The 12,921-nt window shown below is 35.6% G+C and overlaps 1 protein-coding gene across 5 annotated transcripts in view; it reads right to left on the reverse strand.

Moving 5' to 3' along the window:
- Positions 1–12,921, reverse strand: part of LOC145987946 (structural maintenance of chromosomes protein 6-like) — a 310,654-nt gene that overhangs the window by 138,852 nt on the left and 158,881 nt on the right. For all 5 annotated transcript variants that reach the window (XM_083122784.1, XM_083122783.1, XM_083122782.1 and 2 more), the window contains one exon: positions 9,786–9,981. In XM_083122784.1, coding sequence (XP_082978910.1) covers positions 9,786–9,981 — 196 coding nt within the window. The remainder of the gene's footprint in view (positions 1–9,785; positions 9,982–12,921) is intronic.

Genomic DNA, 12,921 nt, shown 5'->3' on the forward strand with positions numbered 1-12,921 from the left:
ATCGGTATAAAATCATGACTCGTAGGTTTCTTGGCTGAAGGAACATCAGGATAAAATATAGAATGTTTTGATTTAGAACTATATCCCACTATGTTTGTTAAACAGAAGTAACAATCCGTAGTATGATCTTTCTGTTCTGTCCATATTACAGGGTTTCCGAAGGGCATTAATTTTAAGTGCCATTAAGCCAACCACGTAAAGTTCGCGAACAATTACAACAAATTTTACCTGGTGCCAAGCTTTTTCCCTCCTTTACTTTACTTCCAAAATACAACTCATTCATGTATGCTTTTTTCACTATATGAGTAATAGTATTTCTCTGTGACTTCGGATTAAATTCCCGCAAACATAACAAAACAAGTTCGCGTTATTCACACATTTGCGTGACATGGCGAACTCATTAATTGACTTATAATAATATATTTCTTTAAAAAAACAATTATGAATGCTCTTATCGTTTTGTTAAAATACAACTTACAATTCATTTCACTATACACAATATTACATTCACAATTTCACGAACATACACAAACATAAAATACGGCTACTCGCGAAGTTATCGGAAAGGAAGTTAAGACTCGACTAACCCACGAAAGAACAAATTTTAACAGAGAAACAGGAAATTTCTCTACTGCTAGATTGATTGATTGATTGATTGATTTAGTTTATTTTACTTCGCGTTTTGTGCCTCTTGGCTAATTTGCGAAGATGGGGATGAGTGATGAAATGATGAAATTGATGAATGGACATTCACAAACAACCAAGCCCGACCGGGATTCGAACCCGGGACCCTTGGAGTCGCAGCGCGATGTGCTAACCACTCGGCCACAGGGTCGGGCTCTACTGCTAGATGTTTCCTCCACTAAACATAAACACACAAGGTCGCTGAAAAGTTCGTATCCATTTGCTAGGAACCAAACGTTAAGCCGGATGCGGAGCAGGGTGCGGAGACCTGAAACCATAAAACTATAAAATGTGGTGTTCTGCAAAAAATTTAGGTGATACAGGAAAACGGATGCGATATTCGTTATCAGCACATCTCAATACATAAAGATCACTTAGTTTTATTTAAAGGAGTATTTCATTGTTTATCAGTGTTATTATTTTCTTGAATAGAAAGTGCTTTGTCTTGGCTTTTCTTCTGTCTCGTGACCTTGCATAGCCTACACGATTTTAATATGTTAATGGTAAAGCACCTCAAACTGCCACGGAGCAAAGTGTGGGGCATTTAAATGCTTCCGGTGTTTTAAACTGAAGAAGGGTATGGATAATATTAGTTGTTCTTCCTTCGTTCCTACAACTTCAGATGCAGCTATTGCCCTCTGTAACGGGCACGAAGATGATTTATCTTCAAAATATCCTGATAAAGTTTTACGTTTCAGGAATGTGCTTAAATCTGAAATCAAGTGCTTTGGCAAAGTTTCTATTCCTTGATAGCTCTACACTAGCTTCCAGTGTTCTCTGTATCCTGTACCGCCTTCTGTTTGTTTCCTACTCTTCAAGTAACAACCACGAAAAAAGAACTATCTTTCTCAAAATTGGAACTTAGGAAAAACTTCTGGAAGGTAGTGTCGAATGGTATGATTCAGCCCAAATTTACCGGACTCAGTAATCTCACTCTTGAAAGAGAAAGGGCAAGATCTAATGTAAACGTGTCATTCGCTGCCCAGAAGCCAGCCTTCTGTTAAGCAAGGTGGTTTGATTTAAATCAAAATTTAAATTGGGGAATTCTATTTTAAAAAATCACTTATTGAAATCACTTTAAAGAAAATTACAGAATAATGTACACAAGAAATTTGTAGATATCAGAATCACTTTTTGTGAAAGTATGTTAATCTCGTATTCATTTAATGGTGTTTATTATGCTCTAAGAAAGGAAATAAAGGGAAAAAAATATATGTCCTGAAGGGGTGAAGCTCATACAAAAATAAATGTAATATGTCATCTGAAAAAAAAAAATTCCCTTGATTTCAAATTCAATAATTTTTATAAGCAAAAATAGCACATTTGTTAGATAGAATAATATACAAAATACTAATCATGTTAAACTGTAAATAGTGTCATTTTCATTAAACTGTAAATAAATATGGCAGCTGATATTTGGCTAACTATCATTAAAACCTCAAAATTCAGCTACAAAAACTGTAAATATTATTTTAAGTTAAAATTATAAAGTACATCCAGAATTTATATTTGCACTGTAAGAAACGTTACAGAAATTATAATAGTTTCATTAACACAGTTAACAAACATTTTCATATTAGGTTCATTATGTTCAGTTCCAGAAACAGAGAAATGCATATCATGTAATTTGTTATTTGCTTTAATCAAACTGTTCAAATATTTTACAGGGTCATTTATCAGAAAAAGCCTTTTTATTTTAAAAATATATCTATGTGTATGATGCCAAAGAAGAGATCGATTTAAATAAAAAAATTAAAAAATAATAAAGAAAACATTATTTTTATCCACCCAGCTGTTAAGAGAGGCGGGGAAGGGGACAAGTAAGTATTTGTATTTTCTTCTTTTGAATACATAAATGTCAAAGAAAGATATCTTGTAATATGTGAAAATTCAGAGGTAGAGCATCGATTTGTATAATTACACTGGTCTACATATGAAAAAAAGATTTCTGCTGACTTAGATATTTTAACTGATTCTATATAATTTGAGGTCGCTGATTCCAAATATGTGGTCAGAAAAAGTGTATCACGTCACAATTTTTCACAAATCACATTTGAAAATTTTCACAATATTATAATACTGGGCTAAACTCCAACAATTTTCCATATAGATATCTGCACATAATGAAATTATAGGACTATACATAAGGTGGCGGAGCTGATAACAGGTATTAAGTTGCATTGTTTGACAAGTCACATTTCAAAATTTCCAGAAAATTATATCCGGCTACATTCCAACAGCACTTGCAAAGAGAATGCGACGTAGTTAGATGTCCATGCAGAGTATCACGTCACGTTGTTCAACAAACGTACGTTTCTATTTTCTCAATAGGGAGTTCTTAATGGACAAAAAGTTTAGGTAATTCCGGCAAATTGATCAATTTGTTTCACGAGCACATACAGTCAACACCTGATGCCTGTACTTATGCTAAACTTAACATACACCACAGAATAGCACAACATGCATACCTACTTAGGCAGAATTTTTCGTTTCTTTGATTTTCTGGAGTACGTGGCCTCAGGAACGTCACGCTGCAAGCACCAGCAATAGTCGGGCATCATGTTTTCATTCCATCGCCCCTGATATAGGCGCTCTATGGTTTTTATGTCTTGGTGGAAGCGTTCGCCCTGTTCTTCACTTACGGCACCAAGATTCGACGGAAATACATCTAAGTGGCTGTGCAGGAAGTGAAGCTTGACACTTATATTTACTCCTTTTGAAACGTCACCAACAAATTTTCAACTAGAACCTCGTAGTTGTGCGCCCTGAAGTTTCCAAGAAAGTTTGTATTGTCATCAGAAAAGGCACACCATGCATCTTTCTGTGTGCGGTTCATTGTTTGTAAGAATTCTTCATCTTTCATTAGCATCCTTATCTGAGGACCATCAAAAATACCTGTTTGTACTTTCTCAGGCGTCAATGCAGGAAATTTTGAGCAAATGTATTTAAAGCAAGCCTCATTCTTATCCACAGTTTTACATACTGCTTCATTAATTCCAATTTAATGTGCAGTGGAGGAAGTAACACTTCCTTAGGATCAACAAGCGGCTTGTTCAGGATGTTTTTCGCCCCGACTTCAAAGCTTTTCCTGGCAGGCCACAGTCTTCGTACCTAATGTTCGTTCCTTGCTCGACTGTCCCATAAATACAAAAGGCATGGATATTTCGTAAAACCTGCTTGTTGACCAAGTAACATTGAAATGACCTTGAGATCTCGGCACACAAGTCAACTGTCATTTGCATACTTTTTTTTTTCTTTGGAAGCAGTTCTTTCATTGTTTCGTAGCTTTCCTTCAAATGTACGGAGTGGCCAACAGGAATGGATGCTAACTTATTGCCATTATGCATCAACACACACTTCAAACTCCTCTTGCTGTCAAAAAAAGCCTCCATTCTTCTGCATTATACGTACATCCCATAGCTTCAATTAGTCCCTTCACATCTGTACAATAGACATATTCTTCGTCACTTTGAAAATATCTTAATAGATGCCTATCTCTGTCCAGATACATGAAAGTTGTTCCAGACGTTAACATATTTATTTCCGTCTTTTCTACACAGGTCCTGCATACTTTATGAGGTGCCCAGGATTTATCTTGGTCACCCAATTTAATTCCGAAATATGCACTATATGCTTTCCTTACAAAGTTAGTAATATTTGTTCTTTGTTTTGAGGTTAACAATGTTCGAATAACTGATTTAAATAATAATCATTATAATATTCCATGTGCTGCCATCTTCTGACCTCTTTACGGACTACGTTGTTTCATTGCTCTAAATATACATCCCTAATATTAGATAACTTTCTATTTTCCTCCGAAACCTGACGTGATAGAAAAAAACGGATTTCGGTTTTGGATTTACCACCCTCGAAGTACTAAAGAACAACCATCAGCCTCCAGTCAGCAAAATGGACGTAGACCAGTGTTATTAATGTAAGTGTAGCCTCAACCAGCCATTCTATGTAATTACATACATTTCCTGAAAGAATCTGACTGTACTTGAGGGACCCAAATTTGTTTCTTGCGGACGCGTACTTTGTGATTTTGTTACGCCACTGCATCAAATATTTAATATTACAAGAACATTAAGACGTAACAACAAAATGAGATTCACAATTATTATTATCATCTAAGCCCTAAAATTCAAAGTAAACTGGTACAATTAATGTGCAACAAAGGCAAAATTGCTAATTAAAAAAGTCAAATTAGCTGTATCAATTGATTACACCAAAGATTTCACACTTATGGTGCAAATGACTAACGTTTTAAGATTTGTTGATGTTGAAACCGATTGTGTCGAAGACCTTGAAGGTAGATACTTTAGACCCCTAGACAGGTTTGTGATTTAGTACAGCCCCTTCCCCCCGCTCTATCAAGCACAGACATTTTATGTGCGTCCTTCGATATTTTCTACTTAAGCCATGGTTTGTGACATTTACATCCTACAAATTTTGAAATGAGGAAACAAAGAACGACTCACTAAATAATATATAGGTTATATTTAAAGGTTCTTATTTAAGGATATTTCAGTTGTCTTACTGTCTAAAGAACATCTTAAAAAACGTACTATTACTACTGCCTTGGTTAAAGAAAATTCCAGCAGCATGTTAATGTAGCTCTGCCAAGTGTAAATTTCTCTATTGCATACTATTAAATATAATTTTCCTCAGAAATTAATTATTATTATAGGCTATTATATAAATATAATAATTTGCTGACGTTTCCTTGATGACTGTATATCGATTCACATTGATAATTCAAACTTAAAGAACGGATGGAGCCTTGCATTCTAATCTCGCCCAGGGCCTCGCGATATGTTGCTACGCCACTGTACTGAAGATTTTTGTAACTTCTCACATTCGTTTCATTATTATGTCAAATCAACTACCACACATTTTCCAAATTTGTTTCGAAGGTCTCCAAATTGGTTTGTGTGTCTTGTTCATTTTATGTCACTTTTCTGGTCTTGAAATCGTAAATCTCCTCTCGGTTTCATTTTTACGTTGTTCGTTTGTTGGAATGTGTAAGTAGCATTGCCTGCTATTTGCACCCGTATGAAGATACAAGCTAACAATAATTATATTTTCCATGGTATTACCATCAATGAGGTCAGTAGAACTATAGAAAACTAGCAACAACATTTTTTTTGTATTGGGTACAGGGTCTGAAGAAAACTTTGATAGAAGGTTGAAACTTTACGTTTAGTTTATGTTTTAAAATGAAATAAATTTCTACGTTGGTCAGCATATTGATTTTTTCATATCATGGAAACAAGGCTAACTGGTGTTACATCAACATGAGCGAACGACGATTTGTTGAAAGAGATGACAATATTCAAAAACCTTTTATAATGCAAATTCTGATTTCATGTTCCATTTTATGAACCATCGTGCCTTAGTGTTCAGGGGAAGGGTGAGGGATCTTGAGCAACTAATTTGGATATTGAATTGGCAAAATTAAACCAGAGAGAAAATCTGTTTGATTGATTGATTCATTTATTTGGTCAATTTATGCACAATAAGGCTAATCGGGACTGGACTATAGTTTAAAGTGAGATCCGAACCACCATGTGCCTCCACCGGGTATCGAACCCGGTACCCCTTGATTACAAGGCGACGACACTACCACTGCACCATAGGGGAGCACCCCCCCCTCAAAAAAAAGTATAATGTAGAACCACCACCAGTCACACAAAGTTCCAAAATATTTACGATGGCACTTTTTGCGAAACTTGGTTCGTACTCCTTTACAGGTGTCAGCAGTGGCAGTAATTAGTGGCGGGGCCGAGAAAGTGCAGTTGACCCTCCCTCCGACTTTTTGAAACTTTTGCACCACGCTAACTAACCTCATGTATCAAGGGAAATTAAACTGTCCTCCCCCTCCCCCCACTTTTGCACTTTGGCCCCTTAGTTTTGGAACCCAATCACCGCCACTGGGTTTGAGTGATACAAATGTTTTCTACCAAGGAATAAATGCCTGCAATTTCAAATTGATAAAAGTGATGAACATTTTGAGTGCTCCTAGAACAGTTTAGAATATAATAGTTGGCAACGGTGACTGCGTGACTCATGTATCTGGAGACTGTGCAAATCCGGAATGAGCGTTCGCTGAAGATAAGCGAGCTTCATCTTGCAAGGCCTTCCAGTTACCCGTGGGCTTTCGATGCTTGACGGGTCAAAACTCGGGTATATAGTTTTACTTGCCTGCCCCACCAGCCAGGCGGGCCTAGTAAGCAATTCTGACAGATATGCAGCCCTCTGCATGTGTCTACATAGTAAGCAATTCTGACAGATATGCAGCCCTCTGCATGTGTCTACATTAGAGTACCACAATGAGCATTTTTCCCTTGAGCGGCAAATAGTTTGCACAGGCAATGCTAGATGGCACACAGATTTGATAGTTCTTCCACTCGAGCAAAAAACGACCGAACAAGCGAAATACATTCGAACTCTCGAACCCTATTAGTACATATATTTCCATCATTTGACTATGGTAGTTGGTCGTCAGATATGGATCGTGAAGTAAAAGACGAAGTGAAATTGAAAAATAAGTGAACATAGTCATCATCTCCATATTAAAATGCAGTTTGGTATATCGTATTGAGATATGTGAAAATGAAAAGGATGATTATGAGCTTAAACTGCTTAGGTTGACATTTTATGTTTCATTATTTTCCTGTAGTTTACGGTTATTACAAGCATAAGAAAACAGTTTTTCTTTGTGACGTTTCAGGAGAACACACGCTCCTTTCATCAGACATTTATTTTCATTTTGACTAAAGATACAGTTATAACAATGATTAGTAATTTTTTAAACAAAAATAATCCGTTATATAATGGATGTGTGAAAGTTGCAATGATGGGTCGTATCCTGCATACAAACTATCCAAATATTTAGTTGAAAGACTTGCTATAATTAAACAACAAACACCATTCAGTGTTAAAAATGCATATGAAGTGAAACAGAAACTAAAATATATTGTTTGGAATAATGAGTATCGTATTGCAAGTTTTGATGTTGAAAATTTATATCCTAGTGTCCCAATAGAAGGTGCCACAGATGCATTACACAGATGGCTTATTGAGATGAAGGTTAACCCAGTAGAATCATGGGAAATGGTTCGATGGTTTACTGTATGTGCAAATTACAATTACTTTATATTTGATGGCAAAATCTATCAACAAAGTAATGGTCTATCAATGGGAAACCCAGTATCCGGAATCATCTCCAGCATTTTCCTTCATTACATAGAATCTCCAATTGTTAATGCGATAGGTGCGGATATCAAACTCTACATCAGATATGTAGATGAAGTGCTAATTATTGCTAAAAATGAGAACACCATCATGGACGTATTTAAATTGTTAAATGAATCACATCGTCGCATAAAATTCACTTGCGAACCCATGAATAACAATGTAATTTCTTTCCTTGATCTGCAAATTAAGACAACTGACTCAACAATTCAAACATCAGTCCATAGGAAAAAATTAGCAGGGGAAAAATACATCCATGCCAATTCAGAACATTCGCGTATAACAATGGATAACATATTCTTAAATTTTTTTTCCTGAGAGTACAAAGATTCTAATAATGAGGAGATCAAAAGTGAAGAAGAAAGGCTTTTTAATATAGCAAAAGAAAATGGCTTTCACACTAACAGAATAAACCAAATCAAAAAACAAGTTGCAAGAAAACTAAAGGAAAAGAGAAATACAGACAAAGATGAAAAATCTGTTGAAAAGAAATTTGTGTGCATTCCATTCCACAAGGGATTCTCACATAAAATTGCAAAAATTTTTAGAAGTTTTAATTTCAAAATTGTTTTTAAATCACCAAGAAGTTTGGAATGTACATTTAATGAATTCAAAATGAGAAACTCTCTACCAGATGTGGAAACCACAGGAATATATAATATAAGTTGTTCATGTTCAAAGGATTATGTGGGACAACAGCATGGAAAATGGCAATAAGATGGCACGAACACGATTTGGACATTATAAATCTAAACCCAAGAACAGGTTTGTCAACTCATATCATCCAAGAGAAGCATTTTAATTAAAAAGATTAACGGGAAACACATAGTTGAATGTCTGGGAAGCTTCGTTCATTGCAGAAGAACACTGGAATAAATTAAATAATGAAAATGGTAACATAGATCCAATATGGAGTTTTCTTTTTCACAAATGGAGTAAGCCACCATCTTTAAAATTTAATGTAACAGAAAACATCAAGAGACTTTGTGAAAACAATGATGAATTTGAATTACCTGATGATATTTGGGATTCATAATTTTAAAAAAATCTGAAATAAAAATAAAACAGACTGCTTTTTTCACAGTTAAGTTGCTATATTACAACAGTGTAACATTGACAATATCCATTATATAACGGATTATTTTTGTTTAAAAAATTACTAATCATTGTTATAACTGTATCTTTAGTCAAAATGAAAATAAATGTCTGATGAAAGGAGCGTGTGTTCTCCTGAAACGTCACAAAGAAATACTGTTTTCTTATGCTTGTAATAACCGTAAACTACAGGAAAATAATTCTATAATGCAAGCAATGCGTACATACAAGAAAAACTATTTTATGTTTCTACGATTATTGTTATAATTGAATGTTATAACTGCATTTTATTATTTTGCAGAATATGATTATCATTTTTGGTTAGTGAACAATGATGTACACATACTTCTTGCACTGTGATGATACTTGTAATTGTTTAGGCAGGTCTGTCAGCATGTGGATCCATTTTCAATTTCAGTCTGTAGATATTGCATACTTTCATATGTGCTGTATTTGAGTCTTGCATAATATACAAAATTATTATTTAGAATTGTATTTGCATAGAAGTGGTTTCCTTCCATGTATGGGCTTTAAGTTGACAGTGCTGCTTATTAGGCTCTGAAATACGGGATGTTGTGAACCATTCCACTACGAGGGTGGTACGTTTGAGTGTAGAACGCTTGAGTGTGGAAGATTCGAATGAGTTTGAGCGAGCGAAAGTGGTCTGATGCAGTACTCTAGTCTACATATTAGCAGTTCCACCCTGCACCATTCAGTGCTCGGCCATGAGTTAAGGGACAGCCACTTACCTCTCAAAGATAAACCTCTGTTTGTAGTAGTTGCTTTCCCACCTAATCCTACTACGATTGCTGTCAGTATGGCACTTTTACCACTGCCGTTTCTTCCTATGATGAAGTTTATTCTTGGGTTGAACATTATTTCCAGCGAATCGTGGCACATAAAGTTCTGAACATGAAGCTTCGTAATTGTTCCTGGCCTCGCAACCTGTAAAAAATGGAATTAAGATGGTTCAGACAATATTCAGTAACATACACAATAAATAAGCACTAATGCAATGTTAGAGCTTATGATAAAATGGTGGGCCTACACAAGGAATTGCAATATTCAACTATTCATGATGGATGTCATAAATGTGGTTTAAGTATTACATATGTAAAGTTTTGTGTTTCCACATTGCAAATCGGATAGTTTTTTCTCCCCCCCCCCCCTTTTACCAGATTAATTTCGAAGGCTCACTGCCTTCATTCACTAAGGGTATGGATCAAGAACAGAGGTGGTAGGATCAGGCCTTTCTCAGCACTTTCCCCGCACAAACCATTCCATCTCCTCCCATCCATACTTCACCCAACCACTTTCCTCATAGAAAACACTATTATAGAAACACATGCCATCATCGAACAGAAACCAGCACTGAACCTTGATAATGGACAGGCAAATCCAACCTGGTATCCTGTTCAATAAAAAAAAAATTAAAAAAAATATCCACACGCTTAACCTCCATTCACCCACCTAAAGTACATGAACCACACCACACCCAGCAACACAACGCAGCAGACAGCCCAACTGCCCAATTACCACCTGCAAATGTCACCAGATTGCAGAAACCAAAACAACTGCCTGCAGAATTCATTGATTTAATTTATTTTGTGTTTTAAGTCCACCTTATGCACAGCAAGGCTAATTGGGACTGGATCTACAGTTTTAAGTGGGATCTAGCTGCCCGCAGAAAGCACAGAAGACAACACAAGCCAAGCAACCAAGACCAGCACCGCCAGATGGAAGAAAATGCAACTACCACTGCCCGGGAACAAAGAAGTGACGCATTACCATCTCTGTTCTATACCCCTAGTGAATGAAGGCAGTTGAGCCTTTAAATTAATCTGGAAAAAACTATCCAATGTGCAATGCGGAAACATGAAACACTACATACGTAATATTACACTACTTCTATAAACCACATGCACACACAGATATGTAATGAAAGCTATGGATTATATTATGTGTACCCCAGTGGCGTATTCTCCCATGTTAACTGGTTTACTGCTGGAAAACAAACTTTATTTCACATATGTAGAAATTGTCAGAAAATTTGAAGTTGTAGGACTTCTGTTTTAATTTTACTTGCATGTCTCCATTTGTATTTTATTTCTATCATATCTAATTAATATATAATAAATATATACAATAAATAAGAATTGTTGCGGTAAACCAGGTCAAATTTTCAGAATACGCCACTGGCATACACTTCTCCAAGAGTTACCTGACCACCCAAAATATTTATATATTTATTTATATATTTTTTCCGAAATGGATTCATGCTTATAACACGAAGTCAGAAACTACAATAGAACATTTTAACAGAGAACAAAATGGAAAACTTAAGTATAAGGAATAATGGTAGATAATATTTGCCATTCTGCATGTTGAAATTGGAAAGAGGGAATCTTTTGTGAGGTTGGAAATACTGCACTCGGAAGTGATCCATCTGGAGGAAATCTGTCAGGTCTGAAAACAAAGAGGCATTATTACTAATTGTTTGGGTGAAATAAATTTAACAATACTTTGCAAAGAATTGTAAATATTTCTCAGAATCAACAGCAAAATGTGATTGTAACTCAAGAAAGTGCACGTTCATCTAAAAATTCCAAGAGACTTGTTTCCAGTAATAATATAGAACAGTTGCAAACTATCGGAATATTGTCAGACGTCCATGAAGGAGGATATTCGAAACTGTTAGAAGCAATTGTGCTCGAAGTGAAAAACAAGCTGCTGGCCACCCCACCGAAGTTTTCAATTAAATGAGATGAGGGTTTCGACAAGCACATGTAAACAAGCTGCAAACTGTAAACAAGGTTGGTTGGGAGCATCTTTCAACGTTTCGTGTTCAGCATTGAAGCATTTAAATTTTTATTTCAACTTTACGAATTGTCTAGTTTTGTCATAATTACTGCATGTTGTAATCTTCATTAATGTTCCTTGTTTGATATATATTGCTTGGAATATGTAAGTCTTAGAATCACATCGCGATTAACATGGTCTATTAACCACGACGGAACTTGAACATCCAGAGGCACGGTGCTTTTCCTGAGTGAATGAGAAATGCATGAAAGTATGATATTTGTATGTTCATTGCTCAATGTCGGTTATTTTTTATATTGTTGCAATTGTTAAACTGTTGTGAAGGAGTGAATGTGAGAATTTCCCCCCAATATTATCACTAATATTTTTACATTAATAAATGCATACTGAAGTTGTGAGGAATGTGTAATTGGGAAATGTCAGAAATAAGTTGTATAGCTGAGACCATATATATTGAAACGAGAGATACCCTTTTGTACAGTAGAAGATTCTCAAGAATTATTCATAACGTGCTGTTTTTGTTAAATCATGATTATCATCAGATATTCTTGTTATAATATCTATCAACGTTAATGAATAAAAGAAAACCCCTAAAATCACTCAGTACTTTAATTTCATGGTAAAGAAAGTAATTTCAAGGAAATCCTGTCAACATTTAATGCCAACCCTCAATTTGTGAATACTATAACTTCTACGATAATTTTGGTCCTTATAAACTGGTATCTTTTGCAGGGTCATATTTGCGTAACTCGTAGGAAGAGGCACTTGACAAGGCCGAAAACACTACCGACCAGTTATCGTGATATGCTACGGGCAGCCAGATCAGAAGTACTAAATTATAACCTCTGGATATCGAGTAGCTGCACATTGAGATTAGTGGAGGGCGATGATTTTTCGCCCATATCTATCTTGCAGCTTCCAGGATGTTCTTCCTGGGAATATTTGACACCTAAGGAAATACTCTCCATTATTTTGGTTTTTGGTGTAGTATAACTTGTGTGTGGAGATTTTGGTGTTCTTTATTTACAGTTGGAATTATAAGATGTGCTCTTCCACTAAGAACCA

The sequence above is a fragment of the Lepisma saccharinum genome, chromosome 5 (genome assembly GCF_977018435.1).
Source record: "Lepisma saccharinum chromosome 5, izLepSacc3.1, whole genome shotgun sequence".
Lineage (NCBI taxonomy): Eukaryota > Metazoa > Arthropoda > Insecta > Zygentoma > Lepismatidae > Lepisma > Lepisma saccharinum.